This window comes from Sus scrofa, chromosome 4, assembly GCF_000003025.6.
Source record: "Sus scrofa isolate TJ Tabasco breed Duroc chromosome 4, Sscrofa11.1, whole genome shotgun sequence".
NCBI classification, from domain to species: domain Eukaryota; kingdom Metazoa; phylum Chordata; class Mammalia; order Artiodactyla; family Suidae; genus Sus; species Sus scrofa.
Genome location: NC_010446.5, coordinates 7,106,858 through 7,129,020, shown reverse-complemented (window position 1 = coordinate 7,129,020; position 22,163 = coordinate 7,106,858). Strand labels below are relative to the sequence as shown.

General features: G+C 51.1%; 1 protein-coding gene across 3 annotated transcripts in view; it reads right to left on the bottom strand.

The window, feature by feature from the left end:
- ZFAT (zinc finger and AT-hook domain containing) overlaps positions 1-22,163 on the bottom strand; it is a 205,298-nt gene that overhangs the window by 45,969 nt on the left and 137,166 nt on the right. For all 3 annotated transcript variants that reach the window (XM_021088872.1, XM_021088873.1, XM_021088874.1), the window contains one exon: positions 12,360-12,448. In XM_021088872.1, the coding sequence (XP_020944531.1) occupies positions 12,360-12,448 (89 nt within the window). The remainder of the gene's footprint in view (positions 1-12,359; positions 12,449-22,163) is intronic.

The window sequence follows — 22,163 nt, the reverse complement described above, 5'->3', positions numbered from 1 at the left end:
GGCCCTTCTCCCTCATGAACTTCGTTCAGTTCCGTCTGAGACCTACCAGGCAGCTTCAGCCACTCAGAGCCTGGAAAGAACAGGATGAAGTATGATGGCTTCTTCCAACTGAGGACTTACCTGGATTTTATCTCTGGAAAGAAACAGAACAGATGCCTCCCCCACCCCTGACCCCATTTGCCATGGAGAGTTCTATGGCCTGGGACGTTTCTGGAGGCAGAGAGGCCTGGGCTCAACCACAGGCAGCGTTCCCCTCGGAAGCACCAGGGGCAGCGGTAAGGTACACAGAGCAGCCTGCGGGCAGATGCTCATCAGATGAGCCTCATCGACTGTTTAAACACAGATGCAAACCCTTCCACTGAGCAGGGATAAGCAATGAGGTCTACTGCTCAGCACAGGGAACGACATCCAATCCCCTGGGACAGAACCTGAGAAGAATGTGTGTGGGTGGGTGTGTGTACGTGTGTGTGACGGGGTCACTTTGCTGTAGAGTAGAAACTGGCACAACATTGTAAATCAACTATGCCATCATGTTTAAATTTTTCAAAAATATTGATATGCAAAAAAAAAAGAAAGAAAGAAACTCAGGACAACCTGAAGGGAGGGAGGGAAAGAAAAGAGGAGCGGTGCTCCTTTGGCCCGAATACCTGCACCGGGATTGCGGGATTCCCGCGTCTACAGGGCATGCTGGAGGCCAGACCGAGGGGGCCAGAAGGCGCCAGTGACCATGGCAGTGAGCCCTGAGTCCCGACCACAGGCCTCACGACCACCTCGGGAAGAAATATCAATACCTGCTTTACAGGTGAGGACACGGAGGCCCTGGGAGGGTGAGTGGCTCGCCGCAGGTCATACAGTCACAGCAAAAGCCAGCTGCGAGGGAAGGGCTCTCTGGCCCCAAAGCCCAGGTGCCATTGCCCTTGGCTGCTGGTGCTCTGACCACAGGGCCCACTGCCAACAAGCCCCACTGTACCCACAGTCTCCCCACGGATGGGGTGGACGGATGATTCCTGCAGCTTTTCATGTTACATTTCCAGTTTTGCAAATGACCTCGTATTTCCAATTAACCGTACTGTTTTCATAGCAGTCTTTCCAGCACATTAAGTTCTGGGAGCACAAACTACTTGCCTTTTCTTCCCCGGCCTCCCTTTCCCCTCCTCTGGGCCCTGCCTCTGAACGGCCCCCACCTGCAGGCCCCCCACCTGCACGGCGCCCCATCTGGACCACGCATGGAACTGCCCGCTGCCCACTGCTACCTCCGAAACGGCCAGACAGTTAACCACACTGCCGCGCTGAAGGCCCACCCGCCTCCATTCCCACTGATCTTCAAGGCGCACACCAGGAAATGATCACACACACTCCCTGTGACAGGAGGCTCCACTGAGACGGTTCTTGAACAGAACACAATGATGAAGCAAGGCTTACTGTGCCCAACACAAGAAAACAATAGACGTGCAGATATTAAATCTGCTCTCTGCTTAGGGACAGCTCCCGCTGGACTGCATACATGCAGCCTCGCCTCAGGCGTCCCTGACCCGCAGTGGGGGGGTCTGCAGCACTGGGTGAATTTCAAGAACCCGTGACCTTGGGATCAGCTTGGTTACAGGTGCTTTTTCTCACTTGCACCTCACCGCCCCTCGCTGCGAGGGAAGGAAGCGCTGAGAGCCCAAGGCCCCGCGGGGAGACCAGCGTGGAGAAGCAAGCAGGGCCCGGCGAGGAAGAGCCTGTGGACCCTGTGCCCTTGCGGCTACAAGCCTTCCAAGGAGCCCGGAGGCCCGCCTCCCCCGAGAGGTCTCCCAGGATCAACCTGCGACACTACAGTTCGACGGAAGCTACCCAGTTACTCTTTCGTTCACTCAACAGACATTTATTAATAAGCCCGGCCCCCTTGCTGAGACTAGAACAGAAACCGGAACAAAGTGCCTCACAGAGCACACGAAAGTCTAGCATCACGATCAAGAAACTACACAATCCGCCAGATGCCATCAGACAATTAAGCATTTGACTGAGGCGTGGAAAAGGAGAGGGACTGGCGTGGCTTTGCGGAGAAGGGCAGCCAGAAGAGGGAGGGGCCGGAGAGGCCAAGCGAGCGGGGCGCTGTGTCCTCGAAGCAGAGGGCCGGGGGGGGGGGGGGGGGCGTGGGCAGAGCGGAGGCGGAGAGGGAGGGCGCCGGCCGGGCAGCCGCCTGCCGTCTGCGGGACGCGGGCTTCAGCTCTGGGTGCGGTCAGAAGCCACTGGACGGCCGGATGTATGCAGGCTCCGTTACACTGTTTTTCCTACTTGTTGATTCTCTGATAACCAGCGTTTCTCAGGTTGCTTCAAAATCTAAGTGCCAGGCGGGAACACCGCGGGGAGGGAGGAGGGTGCTCCGTGGTCAGATAGTTTGCAGGTCACGGCACGCTGTGCCCTCCAGGCACTGCCCTTCAGCGTCCCGGGGAACGAATGTTCCAAGAAACACTCTGGAAAACGCTGCCTCACACGCCCTCTGTGCCCACGGGGAGCGACCTCATCTCCCCCCGGCAGACAGCGATGCCCTGAGCCACACGCCCACCGTGGCCCAGGGAGTACTGGGTACCAGAGGCTCGCCAAACAACCCTCACAAGCAAAGACCCCAGCTGACCGGCCACTGGCTTCATCTCCCTACGCAGTGGTAAAGGTGCCACCAGAAATGACTTCTCCCCTCAGAGAAATGCCGTCGTGTTGGATCTGTGAACTGCCGTGTCCCGGCACCCACACAGGGTCGTCCAGCAAAGCTGGCGGCCCTGAGTGTCCTGGATGATGACAGGGGCTGGGAGGTGGAAAAGCCTCACAGGTCTGCAGAGTGTACCCCAGAGCCTGCTCTGAGGGCCATTTCCGCAGAGCCTGGGGCAGGCCCCTCACCCTGCAGCAGGAGAAACACACTGCTCTGGTCAGTGGCCAAGGGTCTACACGGCTGGACAGGGAAGCGGGCCGCTCAAAAGAAAAATATGCATATTCATAAGAAAAGGACAGAGGCTGTAAATGACGAGCCCCCTGGTGATGCTGATAAGGGAAACTCCTGGAGCCGCTTTGTGTCTGAAATCTTGGCTCCCTCCCCTCCTCCTCCTCCTGCCTGAGCTCAGAGATGGATCTGAACTACACACATAGAACCAAGTCTGGGGACTGGTCAACGAACCCCCAGACTGACACACACACACACAAAGAGCCCAAGGATACACTGCTGATCCACGGAACGGACAAGGAGAAAGGGACACAGGGCAGAAGGAGAGACACTCCAGAAGGAAAGGGCCTGCGGGGAGGGCCAGGGGCAAGTGCGGGCCAGGACGTGTGGTCCCAAGGGTCAGCCTTTAGACAGGTCGGTGCTGACGACTCCAAAGCGACGCTGCTGTGTAAGGAGGGCACCCCCGTTCCTGTCCGACTGTGCACCCCCCGCGCAGTCTACAACCGCTGCCTTCGGCCAAAGCCGCCCTGCTCTGCAGGAGAGAAGAGGCCTGAGCTTTGGTCCTGCCCTCTCGCTCCAGGATGATAAGCCTGAAAGCCAAGGTTGGGACTTCATTCCTGGATCAGCCACGATGGGGACAAAACCAAGCCTGGGGCCCAGGAGCGAGAGAGAAACAAGCCAGGTGTCCTCTCACTCCCCAAGCACAAAGCCATCTCTGTTATAAAATAAGGCCAGAGACAAATTAAACAATTTAAAAGAATAAATGTTTTAAAACCACGGGGTACCACGAGATCCAAAATGGCTTATGTTGAGGCAATTATCTCATCACAATAAATAACAGTAAATCAATCCATACTAATTGCTTTTCGTGCAAGAGCTTAGAAGACTCTTCAGCATTCTCCAACTATTGATTTTTTTATAATCGTTTATGCTGTCAAAATGCAATATTTCCAGAGAATATACTGCATACTGTAAGACAGACAGGATTTTAATTTAACATAAGACAATCCAATTTCCTTTTTTTTTTTCCCCAAAGTACTTTAAAACTCTAAAATACCTGGTGTAACAGGTTTTTAGTAGAAGTATTTCAGTTCAAAAGAACTTAATAAATGGCCCCCTGTGACCACCGGCTCCTACCACGGCCCCTTCTTCCTCCTCACACGCATATCATGCAAAAAGAACAACATGTAATCGCAGATTCTTCACTTTCAAAGAAATTAAGAACTGAAAAGCAAAATGAACACCACCAACTGCAACCCTACACGTGACTCCTTGCTCTCTTCGCCCAAGTTCAGGCATTTCCCCTGAACTTGGGAAACGGTGCAGCTGCTAAGTTTGCACTCAGCATTTCGCCTCAAGATTTTGCTTGAGTTTTGAGAGCTGAACAACTACCTGTGGGCTCAGATAATCAAAGCACTGAGGGGGAAGTGACGAGGGGGCCAAAACGGCCCTCTGCTTGGCTTGAGAACGACAACGTGCAGGGTAACGGATGGACAGAAGCTTTGTCTACAAAGAGACGAGGCTCAAAACGCCAGCTCCACCGCTTACTGACTGTGCTACTTTTGCCTATGTGACTCGACTGGACTCCGGGCCTCAGTTTCCCTACCTATAAAATGGGACTCTCAATACCTACCTTCATACAGGGGTTTTGAGGGCAAAATAAAGTAATATATATGAAACACCTGCCATAATGCCCAGCATAGGGCTATTTATAAAAGGGATCATTCCCCATGTCTTTTTATTCCGACACAAGATACTTAAAACCGTCCGCCTTGTGGTGGAACTCTCTGACGGTAAGATAAACCCCTTCCTGGGTAACAGGAGAAGTTAGAGTAGAAATAAAGCCAGGACGCTTGCTGTACGCAGTGCCAGGTGACTCCGCCTTCTGGGGGATACCGAGCATCTCAGAGTGAGGACTAACTTGAGCTGCTTCTAAATGTGTGGCTCTAAACATTCTGCTTATTGGAGATCATTTCCGTACCGTCACTCCCTCGCTCACTAGGCTTGGAGCGGAAGCAAGGAGTAGGTGAGATACCCGGCCACGTCCTGGCTGACCCCATCCAAACACCACCTCTGTTCGGTTTAGTACCTAAGCCCCTGCCCAGCCCATGAGCCCAGGTGCCTGGCATCCCCTGTCCTGTACATGTAACTTGTTTCACACGGACACACCATGAATGCCTTTGGGACCCATTTCATTATGGGGAATACAACAAGGGATTACACCAGTTCCCTCTGATTTGTGGGTATCAGTCAATCAGAGAACTTTCTGGTTGCTCTAGGTTTCAAAAGCTACAGGTTTTATGTGGTAATACTGTATTAACTCAATTGAAACATAGCTTTTTAAAAAAAAAGCAACAGAGTTGGAATAATTAGTCAGCTAGTCTCCTGGGTTCCCACAGAGCTTAGTACACGGCTTTCTTGAAGCAGTTAACATACTTGCTGCTGCTTTTCTTTTTTCTTTTTTTTTTTTTTCTTTTTATGGCCACACCTGCAGCATATGGAAGTTCCCGGGCCGAGGGTTGAATTGGAGCTGCAGCTGCCAGTCTACACCACAGCCATGGCAACACTGCATCCAAGCCGCAGTTTGCAGCAACACCAGATCCTTAACCCATTGAGTGAGGCCAGGGATCAAACTCGCATTCTCAAGGAGACTGCATCGGGTTCTTGACCTGCTGAGCCACAGCGGGAACTCTTTGCTGTGGCTTTTTATGCACAGGGCGCTCTCCCCAGACCCATGAGCCTGGCAGACAGAGGCCTGACTTCATCCCAGCATCCTCTGCCCCAGCGCAGAAGGATGCAAAGAAAAGGCACCAAGGGCCAGAGCAGGATGGGAAAAGAAAGTCCACCGCCACGTTCAGCAAGTGCATAAAGCCTCCACCAAATGCATTGTAGGGTCTCTGAGGCTGGGCTGGGCCAAGAGGGGAGACAGCCCCCAAGGAGGAGAGAGCCAGAGAGAAACGGGACCGTCCCAGCCACCAGATACCAACCAAGGGCCAAACTCACAACCACATCTCTGAAAGGACAGCAGTCAGGCCTGCTATTCTCTGCACAGTCCCCCACTGAATGGCCTGATGCAAAGAGTATTTTCTTTGCCACGGCCAATAGTCCCCACTGTTCTTTTTACACGTAATATCTAGCACTCAAGTATGTATTATGAGACATGCAAAGAAGAAAATGTGACCCAATTCAAGAAAAAAAAGTCAACAGAAACTGATGCAGATTGCTCAGATACTGAAATCACTAGACAGAAACATTTTAAATAACGATGATGAATATGTGAAAGGCTCTTACGGAAAACACGTGAAAACAGATGGTAAATTTTAAAAGAGAAAGAAAACTACGCAGAGAACTAAATGGAAATGCTGTATATTTTTTAAAAACAGGAACTGAGTACTTCATTTGGGTATCTAAATAGCAGAGCTGACCTCAGAAAAAGGATAAGTCAACTTGACGAAAGATCAACACAAGTCATATACACTGAAACACAAAGAGAAAAAAGAATTAGAGAGATATCAACTGAATGCTGGGAGATCTCAGCTTACTTTATGAGATATTATAGTCCTAGAGAAAAAATGGAGCAGAAGCAATACTTAAAGAGATAACTGCTGAGAATGGCCCCAGCCTCATGAAAGATGTAAATCCACAGATCCCAAATCTCAGCAAATCCCAAGCAAAATAAACACTAGGAAACCACGCCTAAACTAGATGTTAATACAAACAACCTAATCAAAAAATGGGCAGAAATATACACATTTCTCCACAGAAAATACATGGCCATAAAGCAAATGAAAAGATGTTCAATATCACTAATTACTAGAGAATGCAAATCAAAACTACAATGAGGTGCCACCTCTTACCAGTCAGAATGGCCATCATCAAAAGGTCTACAAACAATAAATGCTGGAGAGGGTGTGGAGCAAAGGGAACTCTGCTACACTGTTGGTGGGAATGTAAATTGGTACAACCACTATGGAGAACAATATGGAGGTTCCTTTAAAAACTAAATATAGGAGTTTCCCGTCGTGGCGCAGTGGTTAACGAATCTGACTAGGAACCATGAGGTTGCGGGTTCGGTCCCTGCCCTTGCTCAGTGGGTTAACGATCCGGCGTTGCCGTGAGCTGTGGTGTAGGTTGCAGACGCGGCTCGGATCCCGCGTTGCTGTGGCTCTGGTGTAGGCCGGTGGCTACAGCTCCGATTCAGCCCCTAGCCTGGGAACCTCCATATGCCGCGGGAGCGGCCCAAGAAATAGCAACAACAACAACAACAAAAAGACAAAAGACAAAAAAATATATATATATATATAAAACTACCGTATGATCCAGCAATCCCATTCCTGGACATCTATCTGGAGAAAACCATAATTTGAGAAGATACCTGCACCCCAATGTTCACTGCAGCACTATTCACAATAGCCAAGACAAGGAACCTAATTGTCCAGCGACAGAGGAATGGATAAAGAAGATGTGGTACATATTTACAACGGAATACTATTCAGCCATAAAAAGAATAAAATAATGCCATTAGGAGCAACATGGATGGACCTAGAGATTATCACACTAAGTGAAGTAAGTCAGATAGAGAAAGACGAATATCATTTGAGGTCACTTACTTCTGGAATCCAATAAAAATGATGCAAAAGAACATATTTACAAAACAGAAACAAAACTCACAGATTTCAAAATCAAACTTATGGTTACTAAAAGGGAAACCACCATGGGGGAGAGGGTTAAATTAGGAGTCTGGAATTAATATATGCATACTACTGTATATAAAACAGATAACTAACAAGAACCTACCGTGTAGTACAGGAAAGTCTACTCAATGTTTTATAATAACCTATATGAGTAAAGAATCCAGAAAAGAATGGATATATGTCTATGTGTAACCGATTCACTTTCTGTACATCTGAAAATATACAACATTGTAAGTCAACTACACTTACGTCAAGTTTTTTTTTTTAATTTAGTAACGTACCCTAGCTTTGACAATATACTATCGTTAAAAAAGATGTTATCACCAGGGGAGGTGGCTGACAGGGACACAGGAACTCTGAGACTTTTTGTGAGTCCAAAGTTATTTCAAAATATTTTCGAATTAAATAAAGCCACATTTTAGCATTCATGTGCAAGGCGGCAGGCACTGGCACTGGATCCACTGGCCCTCGGATGGAGAGCATTTCTATCAGCCGAGTCACAGGCTCCTTTGAGTCTAATGGGGAGAACTCCACAAGTGAGCCCTGTCTGTGGGTCACCTTGCTTATAGAAAGGTGTGTGGCTTTTTTTTTTTTTTTTTTTAGGGCCGCACCTGTGGCATATGGAAGTTCCCAGGCTAGGGGTCAAACAGGAGCTGCAGCTGTTGGCCTACTTAACCCACTGAGCAAGGCCAGGGATCGAACCTGCATCTTCACAGATACTAGTTGGGTTTGTAACCCACTGAGCCACCATGGCGACTCCAGATGTGTGGCTTTTTTATGAGCAAGAAAGCAGAGCTGAACAGCTTGGCAGAGGGAACAAGCCTGTTTCTGTCTAGAAACCTCCGGCTCAGGGTGGTTCCTCTCCTGAGCATCTTCTCTGCCCATCCCCCCCTTTTTTAAATAAATTTTATTGCAGTATAGTTGACTTACAAAGTTGTGTTAGTTTCAGGTGTACAGCAAGGTGAATCACTTATCCATAGGCATATATCGCTTCTTTTTCAGAGTCTTTTCCCATAGATTATTACACAATATTGAGTAGGTTACCCTATTTTTTTTAAGGTTGGGGGTTCGGGCTCCGCCCTAGGGAATGCATTTTATTTACGGCTGCAAGAAGTGTATGTAACATCTTCATTATTTGTGCACCCTTGGTGGCTGGATGGGTTCCTCCCAGTGTTTTACAGTCCTTGATTTTGGGGTGACGCGTAAATGCTTTTGGAATTATGTCCACTGTATGGTCAACTCATAAAGAACTACGAACGATGAAACTGCTCAAAGATGAGGGGAATGGTTAACCAAACTGTGATACGCATCCTTACGCAGTCATTGAAAGCAGTTAATAAATGTATTTTCATGAAATGGGGAAAGACCTATGACGTGACAATAAATAAAAAGCACTGTTTACAATGCCTAAAGTATGCAGCAGCCCCTGTCCGGACTCTGACGGTGAGGTTCCTCTAACTCAGCAAACCATCTGGCCACTCATCTAAGCCACATTCTCCAGTAGAGCATTATCTCCCTGATAAAGCTGACATTTTAATCTCCATCCAAAAGAAAAAAGCTCATTTACAGGGCGACCTCAATCATGTCCAAAAATATATCCAAAAATTCCCCAAGGAGAAGGACCCAAGAATCATTTTCTAAACCTTATTTAATAAACACATTTTCATTTCGTTCTCAAATAAACATATAAATAACACTAATTTTTAAAGGCAGTACAGGAGTCTGCCCTTATTACAGTGTTTCCTGACGCAAATCACACACTGAAAATTACATTTCTAGATCTAGAAAAGCAAACTGGTTTCCTCTCGAAAGCCAAGTGCAATAAATTAGTAGCATCTGCCTGAAGATTCTGAGGCCTCATCACCATGGATCAGTAAAACAGTGAGACTTGATTTTTTAAATTTTTTATGGCCACAGCCAAGGCATATGGAAGTTCCCAGGCCAGGGATGGAATCCAAGCTGGAGCCACAAACTGTGTCACAGCTATAACAACACTGGATCCTTTAACCCACTGCGCCGGGCCAGGGAGCAAACGCGCACCTCCACAGAGACAAGCTGGATCATTAGCCACTGTGCCACAGCAGGAAGCCCTAAGACCTGATTTCTTGATAACGTTTGCTGTGGGGAGGAAAAGGTTATACAGGAGACACATAGTGTGTATTTTCAGATATGTGTGAGAACGTTCAACCACAGAGCAGATGTGAAAGGAGAGAAAAAGAGTGGGGATGCGGTGGGCACGGCCCCCCACAGGAGACCACGTCCTAATCCCTGGAACCTTACGTGGCAAAAAGGAACTAAGACGACAGGTGGAATTCAGGTTGTGGATGCTCTGACTCCAAGATAAGGGCTCATGCTGGGCTGTCGGAGTGGCCGCACTGTAATCACAAGGCGCCTGATGAACTGGAAGAGGGAGGCGGAGGAGGGGGGTCAGAGCAGAGGACGAGGGATGCTCATGGCCCTGAAGACAGAGGAGAGCCCACAAGCCGAGGAACGTGGGCAGCCTGTCGGAGCCAGAAGGGCAAGGAGAGGACTTTGCCACGGAGCCTCCAGCAAAAGCACCACCCTGCCGTCACCTGGACGTTAGCTCAGTGTGACCCGGCTGGAATTCTGAAGCACAGAACCGTAAGATAATAAACTTGTGCTGTGTGAAGCCCCAAAGCCAGGGGTACTTTGTTACAGCAGCGATGGAAAAGGAATACAGGGAGTGGACAGAGAGGAAACGGAAACAGCGGTTAGGACGAGGGTGGTTGGCAGGAAATCAAGTTCATTCTGCCTCTCGAGCCTCAGCCAACTGAGAAACACAGCTTCCAGGCACGTGGCCCAGAAGAGCATCCTGACCTGGGGGAGGGGAGAGGCCAAGGGCTGACGCAGGGGTCCTCACTCAGGCCTGAGTCTCATCCCCAGCGGGGGTCCCACTCAGCACAGGGGACACCTGAACCACAGGAAGCCCGAGGGAAACCTGCCACAACCCAGGTCCAGCTTATTCAGGCTCCCGAGGCCCCGTGGTGCCACCGGGTGACGGCAGGGAGAAACAGAGCTACACACCAAAGGGACACCTTCAGTCAAACCGCCCCCAAATGAACTTCTGCACCCAAGCCAGAGCCACAAACCCAAGGAACAAATCAGTGAGGATCTCAGGGCAGAGAGACAGTCGGCTGACTCTCTGGTTGGAAGATGTTCCACGCGAGGAATGAACGGGAAGTCCAGCTCCGATTCTGGAACGGCGAGGACAGTAATTAACCTCCCCGGGCCTCGCTGCTGTCTCCAAAGTGAGAGCTGCCCTATCGCTGCACCGTCCAGCACTGCAGCCGCACTAGTCTAAGAAATCCGGAGGGCCCCCTGCGCTCAGGTCTGGGAGCTGTGGGATGTGCGATAAGGCTCTTAACTTTAATGAAGTAAAAGGATGCAAACACGGAACACCCCGATGAGAGGTTCCGAGCTCCCTAGGTGACACGTGGGTCTTCCTAAGAACCTCGTTTCAGTGCAAACGTTAAAGCAGCAGCATGAGCAACAGGTGCAGCAGCCTCAGATTCCCCAGCTGCCTCCTCTCTGTGGACAACAAGTGACTGAGACAATCCGGTGACAGACACTCAGGAGTCAGAGCCAAAGCCCAAGTTCTCACTCCCTTGGTCGCTGGACAGTTACAGCACACGAGCCTTCATCTGCCTGAGCCACCTGGCTCCTTAACTACAGAGGAGAGGTTACGAGCCTTCATGTGACCTCACCCCGAGGCTGTTCTGGGCATCAGATGAGCCTGTAGTTGGGGAGGGTTCTCATCACCTCTGAAGAGGTGACAGCACAGGGTGACGGCACAGGCTGGCCGCTGCTGTAATGGCGACTAAAGCCTGCGGATGTGGGTGATCAGGAAAGACTCAGGGGACGTGTCTTCGATGCAGGCTGTTCAGGTGTCAGACCCAGGCAGTGCTATCAGCAGAGATCAGAGCTGAGGGCTGTGAAGTCCCTGGCGTGGTGCAGGCACACAGGAGATACCCACTAAGTGACCCTCTGAGTGCGGGGGGCCCACGGTCCCCTCCACACTCTACCACTCTCTGGGACTTAGCAGTGGACACGGTTTTAACAAACATCTCAGCACCGTGCTCCCATCTCCACCTGCACAGCAGCAGCAGCAGCAGCATTGATTTTAAGGGTCAAGCTGCCGAGTGCTGAGCAGAATTCCTCATTAAACAAATTCACGGGACCAGAGTGCCTGCTGTCGATGACTGCACCATACGCAGTGGCCACGGGGACGTTACCGTCTACATGAAAGAAACATCCATGGCAGGCATCAGAAGAAAAAGGACAGCCAGGGTCTCTCGAGCCCCTGGGACATGCTGGCGCTGAGGCGGACATGAGCCCCCAGGCAGCCTCACGCCTGCCCTCCCTGGGGGGCTACCTGCAGCAATCTGGGATCTGACAGTGCACACTGTTGTCCCTAAACACCAACTCTTGGCTCTAAATCACTCGTTTTTTATGGTAAGAGGGGGGCCTTTTCTCTAGTCTGCCTCCTCTTACGCTCTGCTCCTGGGCTTGGTTTCCGAAGTACAGAGAATGCTGTGCAGGCAGAGAGTATGCAGGTCCCTGAGCCAGGCCCGGGCCCCACATGCACTGGCCAAGCAGCCCGGAGGTGAGGGGGACGCCCCAAAGCGGAAGTGAGGGGGACACGGCCAAGCAACTCAAGGAGGCCCGCTGTCTTCAGTTGGAAAAGCGAGGCGTTCCCAGTGTGAGCACCCTGGCCGCCGAGCCCTTACCTTGAAGGAGGCGTGCTGCTCCATGTGCCGCAGCAGCTGAGGCTTCTGGGCCGCCGTGTAGTCACACACCGTGCACTTAAACTGCTTCCCTGGAAAGAAGGGGAAAGAGGGTGAGTGTCGTCGGGCGGACTGTGAGTGAAACACAGACATCCCTTGTCACCTGGGGGTCCAGGACCTGGGGGGAGGGGAGGGAGGGGCAAGTAAGCAAACAGGCACAGAATGCAGCACGCTGGGTCTGGCCCGAGGGTGCAGAAGGGCGCTTGCCTCCCTCGGAGGGAGAGGAACGCCCACCTGCTCTCCCTGGGGACGTCCCATGAGTTGTGACACCTGATCAGGCTCCTCCAGGGACTGTAAGGGTGCCTCGAGCTGATGAGAGGAAAGGCCTCCAGGCAGAGGGGGGCACAGGGTGAGAACACAGGGCAACCTGGTCGGGAAGGGGAGCTGCTGCGCCTTCCTTCCCGGACCTAAAGTGTGGGGTCTGGAGAGTCAAGAGCTGACCCTGGAGAGGCTGGGGGCCTGCAGAGTCTCCCTAGGAGCTCGGGGGCTCTCCTGAGCCAAAGGCCATTCAGCAAGAGGAGAGACCTGTGCCTGAGCACGCCCAATGCCGGTAGGAGCATGAAAGGCAGATTTAAGGGGATGCTGGAGAGAAAACAACAGAGAAATGTGAAAACCTTTGGAAAGGATTCCGGTTTTAGCAATTGGTAAATATTTAATAATGCGATAAACAAGCTCACATGTAAAATCAATGGATTAGAATAAATAAAACCTCACCCTGCAATAATGCAAATGTGCGACCAGATATAAATCTGAGCTACTTCTCACAGCAGTGAATGGTTCGCCACGCAGTTCCTGATGGCTTCCCAGCCTCCCAGGGGACAAGGACCACAGTCACTGCACATGGTAGCACAGAAACGCTGGCTCCTTCCAGGACCTCTCCCGCCTTTCCCTTCCAGACGAGCCAGGTGACAATGTCATCTATCTCTGCAGACCCCATGCTCCCTCCCCGTTTGCTCCTGAACTCAGCCAAGTGGCAGGGAGACCAGCTCACCCCAAAAACCTGTCTCACCAAGGTCACCTGCCTGCTGCCAAGTCAAAGGTGGCTTTCAATCCCTATTTTAAGAGATTCAAGTAATGGGCCGTGCGTGGGAAATCCTCTCCTCTGAATCCCTCTCTGGGCCCCTTGGCTGCGCATCCTGAGTGCCCTTGAGAGGTTCTCTTCCGCCTGCAGCTTTCACACGCTGGCGTCCCAGAGCGCTGCAGCCCGCATTCCCATTCTTATCTTTCTACAAGCATCCTTGCCTGCAATGGTCCCCGCAGGCTCCTCTAAACCTCTGATGCCGAAACCTACATCTTCTACCTGTCCCTGAGCCTGAGATCTGAGCATCCAGCCAGCTGTCTGCGGGACTACCGCTTAGCCGACCCAAATGTCCTAATTTAGACTCATCATCTTACCCATCAAATGGCTTCACCTCCAGCTTTCCTGGTTGATCGACCCCCTGATGGCCCAGGTCAGAGACCTAGCAGCCTTCCCGCAGCATCTACCTGAGCATAACTACACTCACCTCATTTTTTCAGTTCCTGATTTCAACTCCTAATATTTCTCTGTCCATTTCTCTCTGTTTCTAAAACCTCCAAGCTGGCCAAGGCCTTCCTCATTTCTTTTCTGGACAATGGCAAAGGCCATCTGAACTGGTTTCCTTGCCTTCAGGGAATCCTTCCTTCCATCTCTCACCACCCCCTGCCACCCCCGCTCCATCATCCATCCACCCATCCTGATGCCGCCCCCCACCCCCATGATCTAACACACGCACACCCCATAACCCAACAGCGACTCCAGTTCCAAGCGGAAGTTCCAGAGCTTGGCACAGAAGGCCTCCAGAAGCAGAGCTAACCCCTCCCCCCCCCGCCTTGCTGTTTGTCTCTGTAGTCTGAACCTGAGCCTCCACGGACATCCTCCAAGCCTGGCATGCACTGTGCCTCGGCATCTGTCCTTCCTCACTTTAACTCAAAGCTCAAGTTGATCTACAGCTCTGGTATAAGCAGGCAAAGGCCCGGCCCCTGAAGCTGCCCCGCACACCCTCTCCATACCCTCCGTCCACACCCAACCCTGCAGCCTGGTCATTACCTGCCCCGGCCACCCCCGGGCAGGAGCCGTGTTGTACTCATCATGGCACTTTGAGCGCCTGAGGGCACAGCACAGACAGAGCGCACGCTGTGCAGTTTACTAAATGGAACGGGGCAAGAAACAAAAAGGAAATTTTGTACATGTTACATGAAAAATACTTTCCATAGCAGCAGGAAAAGGGAAACAGTGATATCAAAATGTCAACACCACAGCTGTACCTACCACTCCAGGCAAATGACTCCCAAACTCCAGATGCCACCAATTCTGCAAGTCCAAAGGGTGGGGAAAACCTTTCACGTCTAAGGCAGACAGGTCGTAATTAGAGAGCAATGAACACTTTCTATTATCACCATGTCGTCTTTTTTTCAAACAGAAGGCCACCCAAACTTCTCTACTGGTTTGTGACTCACTTCAATCCACCATCACTATGCCCAGCAGCCTGAGGGACACAGGGCCCGAGTTCCCGCTGCCCAGGCAGCCTGAGGAACACGGTGCCCAAGTTCCCGCTGCCCACTGAGGGGAGGAAAGCTGAGAAAAGCATTCTCCACGTTGATAAGTATCTCCACTCATTACCAACACACGTGGCTCGCAGAGGAAGAGATTAAGTGCCGAAAATGATCAGTGCCTGAAATGACCAAATGGCATCGCCTCGTTTGAGATCGAGAGTCAGCCTTTTATGGATCTATTCCCAGGGCCCTGCAGGGAACAAGGAAAGAAGGAAGCTCCTAAGAACCATCCCTTACGAGGCGTCAGAGCCCGGGCAATAAATATTACAAATGTTTCCAGCAACCACTGACAGCCCCCACGTGACATTATCTGCTGCTGCCTATTTAAAATAACACAGCATAGGCTCATGACTAATCATAAAAAAGCAATGACTTGAGACTCTCAGATTGTTCTCTATCAAGATCCTCCTGGAGTTCCCACCATGGCTCAGTGGTTAACGAATCCGACTAGGAACCATGAGGTTGCGGGTTCGATCCTTGGCCTCGCTCAGTGGGTTAAGGATCCGGTGTTGCCGTGAGCTGTGTTATATAGGTCAAGGATGCGGCTCAGATCTGGCATGGCTGTGTCTGTGGTGTAGGCCAGCAGCTACAGCTCCAATTAGACCCCTAGCCTGGGAACCTCCATGTGCTGCAGGAATGGCCTTAGAAAAGGTGAAAAGACCAAAAAAAAAAAAAAGCAGATCCTCCTGAGAATCACGAGATCAGAAGGACGGTTGGCTAGAAACCAGAGCATTTACGCAAGGTTAGCGGGACCTCACAGGGTGGGTAGATGAACATCGAGCGGCTGCGGACGTGAGTCACAGAGCAGCCCAGGAAAAGGAGGAAAACCAGGTGGGCTTTTAAAGACCCTGAAGTCATTGTTCACACGGCCTGCCTGTCAGCTCTATGTCCCGCTCTGCTGGCCGTCCGCGGCTGTGCTGGGATCCGGGATGTGTGACTCACCTGCACGCAGGAGCCCGGGGAGACAGCAACCCTCTGAGGAACTAGGAAAGGAAGCTGAGCAGCTTGGCATGTTGTGAAGGATCGTGGTACAGCCTGGATCTGAACCCCAGAGCCCCAGCTCACAGCTACATAAGAATCCTCTCGGCTAACAGGGCATGGCACCATTGCCCCAAAGGGCACAAAGAATTGACAACAGCAAGAGGTGCATCTGAACAACACACGCAGAGGCTGGTCACACAGGATGGTAGCCCCAGGAAGCCCCAGTGGCGAGGGAGGGGAGCTCTTTCAGGCCCTGTCCAGCTCACCCTGCAGGTCTCTTCTCTGCTACTCAGCAGCTCCATTAGAAAAATGGGGAGGTGACCCCTGCCTGCTGCCAGGATGGACTCAGACCCTGTGTGGCAGGCACCTGAAAAGTGGCCCCCGAGAGAGGAGGCTGAGAGTGCGTGCAGCTGGCCCAGGAGAGGATCCCTCACTGAGGCAGCCCCCCTCAGGTCCTGTAGCCTTGACCTCCGACACTCCCAGGGACAATCCAGGACAGGCCTAATTAAGCCAGCCTGAGATGATACACCTTAAGTAGCAAGAATATAGAGAAGGAAAAATAGTAACACGGAAGCAACTTACACTACGAACGGGTTTACAGAAGGCCTTCTTTATCCAGCCTTGTCTGCACCAGAGCAAGCCTGCACCCCCTTACAACGGCTGGTGGGACCCTCTAAGGTGCTCTCTCCGTCACCTCCCTGCACTCGGGTGCTACCCTTAGCCCCCCACCCCCTGCCCGTAGCACACCCAGGCCTTTGTACTTGCTGGTCCCTGGGCCTGGGATGCCCTTCCATGCGTTGCTGGCTCCTTTCCCTCCACGACCGTCCTGTTTAGGACGGCACTGGGGACGTCCCTCCTCTTGCCTCATTTTCATGTGGAAATGGAATCGTTCCACATCCGTATTTCCACATTTCAATTTCCTCAATATTGGAGATATTTTCATCTCTCTCTTGTAACATACCCAGCCTCTTATTGATTGATCTTTTTTCTCATTTAGCTTCACGGCAGTGGGAGTCTGGGTTTTTGCTTTGGTTGCTGTCCACGTTACCCGCTGCTGTATCCAAAGCACCTTAGCACCCACGTGGCACATCGACGCATCTCTGGTTGGCACGTCCGGCGCCCTCGCTGGGCTGCAGCGACTTTGGGGACGAGGACAGTAGATCTCCCCTTCCGCATCCTCGTGCTTGGCAGGGAGCGCAGGCTGGCTGCGAGGCCAGCAGCCAGTTACCAGTTAGGCCAACAGGAAGCGGGCTGGGCCATGCCCCCTTTCCCTCCCGCTGCCCACAACGTGCAGATCACACAGGACACCGTAGAGCCTGGGAGGTGGCCCGGCCCACCAGCCCTCCACCCCTAGCCACGGGGCATATGCCCCCGAGGTGGGCCAGTGACCCAAGCTGAGCCAGGAATCTGAACTATCGGCCTCTGAAGCATGTAACTCAGCAGAAATAATGGCCATTTTATTTTCACTCCGTGCATGAAACAAGCAAACAAACCAATCTGCAAAGAGAGATGGAGCTGGAACACCAGAACAAGGAGGCAGAGAGGAGCAAAAGTGAGGGACGAGGACATTCACCCAGCGAGCATTCCGAGGGGCCCCGGGCGCGGGGACCAGGCCTGACCCCGGGCTCGGCAGCCAGCGGGCAGCGGGACCTCGGCCTTCAGGGAGCACGTGGCCTGTGAGGACAAGAGGCGAGTAGATCACCACACACCACACGGGGCTCAGGCGGAAACGGACAGGGCGATGTGGCGGAGGAGGAGGGACCAGGACAGCGCGTGGCCGCAGGGCAGGGCCGTGCGAGCAGGCCTCTGTGAGGGGCGCCGGCCAAGCTGAGGGGAAGGACGCCAGGGCCCGGCCACAGCGACCCCAAACCCGAGCAGCCCCAGGCTCTGCAGGATGTAACAGAGGCCACCCGTCTGCTCAGTCACCTCAGGTGAGTTTCTGTCCATGGCGGCCGAGTCCCAGCAAACACGGCTGTTGAATGAATGAATGAGTAAATGCACGAATATAAAACGCCAAGACCCCTGGACGCAAGCACATCTAAAAGGACACGACCAATTGGCTCGAGAGGAGTACATCCACTTAATTAATCAAAAGTCCAATGACTGCAAACACTTAGACACAACACAGGAGCCACGCAACGTGGTAAGTTCCTTACGCGTGGTACCCACCTAATCCACCGCACCCTCTCATTCACCCGTGTGATTCCATGAGTTATCAAACAACTAAGAAGTAAAATAAAATGGTAAGGTCCGATATCCATTAAACTAAGAAACTGAACATTCTTAATAACACGTGATGCTAAAAATGAAGAGTTCAGTAGCAATGATTTCGTGTTTCCTTTTCCTTTTTGGGTTTTTAGGGCTGCACCCGCAGCATATGGAGGTTCCCAGGCTAGTGGGCAAATCAGAGCTGCAGCCGGCCTACACCACAGCCAGAGCAGCTCTGAATCCAAGCCGCTTCTGTGACCTACACCACAGCTCACAGCAACACTGGATCCTTGACCCACTGATGGAGGCCAGCGATCGAACCCAAGTCCTCATGGATACTAGTTGGGTTCTTAACCCACTGAGCCAAACAGGAATGCCCAATGATTTTATATTTCTGGTACAATTTTTTGAAAAGTAAGCTGGCAGTGCTGTAATTAAAACCACCACAACAAAATAGCCATCCTGCTCCTGGAAATGTCTCCTCAGGAATTAACTCGGAAGAAGGAAGAGTCTATACACAAGAAAGGACTCCCTGCAATATAAGTTGGAACAACGGGAGAAGAGAGAAAACAGGAAGAGAATGATTAGGTACCTCGCAGATCACCACCTAACGGAGCCTCTTCAATGCACTTTGTTGCTGACTCTACATCAACAAAAAAGCAACCATAACTTTAAAGCCGTAAGAATGATCTTTATCCTTTTTTTTTTAACGGCTGCACCCACGCCATATGGAAGTGTCTGGGCCAGAGACTGAATCCGAGCCGCAGCTGTGACCTATGCCACAGCTGCAGCAACACTGGATCCTTTAACCCACTGCGCTGGGGGATGAAACCTGCACCCTCCAGGGCGACCCAGGCTGCTGCAGTCAGATTCCCAACCCACTGCAACACAGTGGGAACTCTGATAGCTATCCCTTAACCACAACTCTATCACCATTCCATTTGCATATGAATAAAGACTGAAAGAGTCTTCAAAAGGAGAATTCAGTTGGTAGCTGACAGAATTGCAGGCACACGTGTAGGAAGGGTTTAGATTTCTGTGACTATGGTTTTCGTATTTTCTGTGCCACAGAGAAGCATTGCTGATAAATGGGCAGCCCTGTCTGCAAGGCTGGAGGGCGGGATTCCATTCGATCCTGCCCACAGTTCGGAAGAACGGTCTTTCAACATGGAACCTTGCAGTGGTATCGATGCTTTCTGAACTTGAAGTTCAAAACAGTTCACGGTCATTTAAAACACCACGAGCCCTGAGGAGCTGCACACTGATTTAGGCATTTTTGCCTCTCTTCTTCACAAAGAAAAGGCAGTGGTCTAATTTTGCGAATCTCCTCAGGAGTGGTCACGTCTCATCTTCTGAGTCAGGATTGGACCTCTCTAAACAGTCAGAGGTCATCCTGAGCTGATTCTTGTCATTGAGGAGGACAAAGGAAAGCCGAGTCATCCCACTTTCTGGAAAAACACTCTTTTGAGGAGAGCTCTGCAGGCTCGCTGCAGAAACACTGGCACAGTGAAAGCAGCTAATTGCAGGGACAAAGTCTTCCCGCTACAAACGACAGAATCTAGAATCGCAGGTACTTATAAATCCTTTTTATTGATCTAGAGGTCCAGGCGTTAAGTGTCAGAATCACGACCACCCGGTGGACCTTACGAATACACTGTGAAAAGGAAGAAGCCAGCACAAAAGAGCACCTGATGTGGATCCGTCTATACGACGTGCGAAGACAGGCAAGGTCCCCTTCAGGTGTCCGAAGTCCAGGCAGTGGCCACCTTGACAAAGAGAGGAGGGGATCTGCTGGGGAAACGGGTTGGGGGCCTCCTCAGGGGCTGGCAACATGCTGTGTCTCGTCCTAGGACGTGGTTACACGGGCGGGCTTCCTTTGAGATAATCCACTGAGTGGATCACTTACCAACTATGCATTTTCTGGCATGTGTGCGATACTTTAACTTTAAAAAGGTGAAAAAAACACCGCAAGGACGAACTAGTCAGACTACCTTTCCCAGAAAGAGGCTCAGGAACTGGCCTCAATTCGTTCAGGGAAGAAGAGATGTGTCAGGCAGTTCAAAGACTAAGTCTGAGGATGACGCGGCGGCTGCTGCGGATGGTGAGAGAAGAGGCACCATCGGCGCCCTCAGCCTCTGCGCCTCAGCCAGGCACCTGTCCGAACGCGGGCATGCAGGCAATCTCCACTGCAGATGCTGCAGCTCGTTCTGCAGATACTGTTTCACCACAGCTCCTGCTTCCCTCGAAATGTGTGACACTACAACTTCCATTCAAAGATGGAGGCTGGGGGGTGGAAACATCACCCCAACTACTTCTGTCCATCCCTCAGAAGGGGAGGTACCATCTCGGCAGGATCCTTCTCCATTTTCCGGTTTTCTCTCAGATGAGCTGGACTCTAACTTGAGCAGTAATTCATGGCCAAGTGGCTGATGGAACGAAGCCAATCTCTGAGCAGTGGAGCACTGGGGGACCCGGCAATGGGATGCTGGCTGATGAGGTGCCAGCAGCCGTAAAGGAAAGCCCAGGGTCTGCGGGCAGGCAATCCTGAGCTTGGCCCTGGACTCAGGCCTCACTCAGGCAGAAAGGTACTCAGCCTGTCCTTCAGGCAGAGGGGACAGCACTGGGCAGTAGGATGGGGGGGAAAGGAATGGAAATCCCTGTTATTCTGCCTCAGGTTAGACAAAGAGGGGAGGGTCGGGACTGCCCTTCCTGCTGAATTGCCTTCTGCTCCAGAAGGGAAGATGACTATGTAAGAGGGCAGGGCCTGCGGGTGGCAGGAGAGCACCTGCCTTGCTCAAGGAGGAGTCTCCTGGGTAGAGGAGGGTCCCACTACAAAAGATAAGGACAGCTTCCTCCCCGGCTGCAGCATTCGTCACTAATTACAACTCGTCATAGTAGCCAAGTTACGGAAATAACTTAAATGCCCATCAACCATGAACGGATATAAAAGATCTGGCAGATACACACACCATGGAATATTACTTGGCCATGAGAAAGAATGACTTGCTCTATTTCTGACAATGCGGATGGACCTTAAGAACATGATGCCAAGTGAGATAAGTTAGACAGAGAAAGACAAATATTGTGTGATCTCACTTATACTTGGAATCTAAAGAATCAAACTCAGGAAAAAAGCAAGAAGTAAAAGAGGGGTTAATGAGGATGAGAGCGTGGGGGTGGGGTAGAAATCGATGTCACTTGCGGGTCCAAACTTGCAGCGAGAAGCGCCGATGCCACAGTGGTCCGACACAGAGAGTAATGACTGGGTCAACGACACACCCTGGGATATGTAAGGAGTTAAATGCCGCTGCGACGGCACTCATGTGCCCATAGGTACATGTACAAAGCACCTGACACACACCTTCAATTTACATAACGGTTTGTGCCACACAGATACAAAAAATGAAAAAAATACCTCATCATCATAAGAAAAGAAATGGGAACCAGCTGATGGATGTTAACTAAACTTACTGTGGTAATTATTTCACAATATATACATCTGACGAATCACTACGTTGTACACTTTAAGCTCATACGACATTCTATGTGAACTGAATTACAATAAAACTGTAAAAAAATACTTAAAAAAGGAAACATGCAGCACCTGCCTGCTTCCTGTGTTTCTTACGACACCCTCGTCTGCTTGATGAGTTTCCCCGAGGATGGTTCCAGCTGCTCAGTTACTTTAAATAGAGTTCTATATAAAACCAGGGAGGAAGGGAATGGCAGAGAAACCTTCAACCATCAGAGGAAAACAAAACTGTCCCCCATCTTCAGGCATTTGGATTGCATCAGGTCACAAAGACAGACAGGGACGGAAAATTCCTTCTGCTTGAAGGCAACGCCTTTGAAATACCTGCTAAATTAAATAATTCCTGCCAAATCAAACTTCCCGTGTACCTCAAACTTGAAGGAACACTAACATACTTAGAGAAAGAAGTCTGCAGAGCTATAAACCGTTACTAGTCGTAACACCTGGAGGCA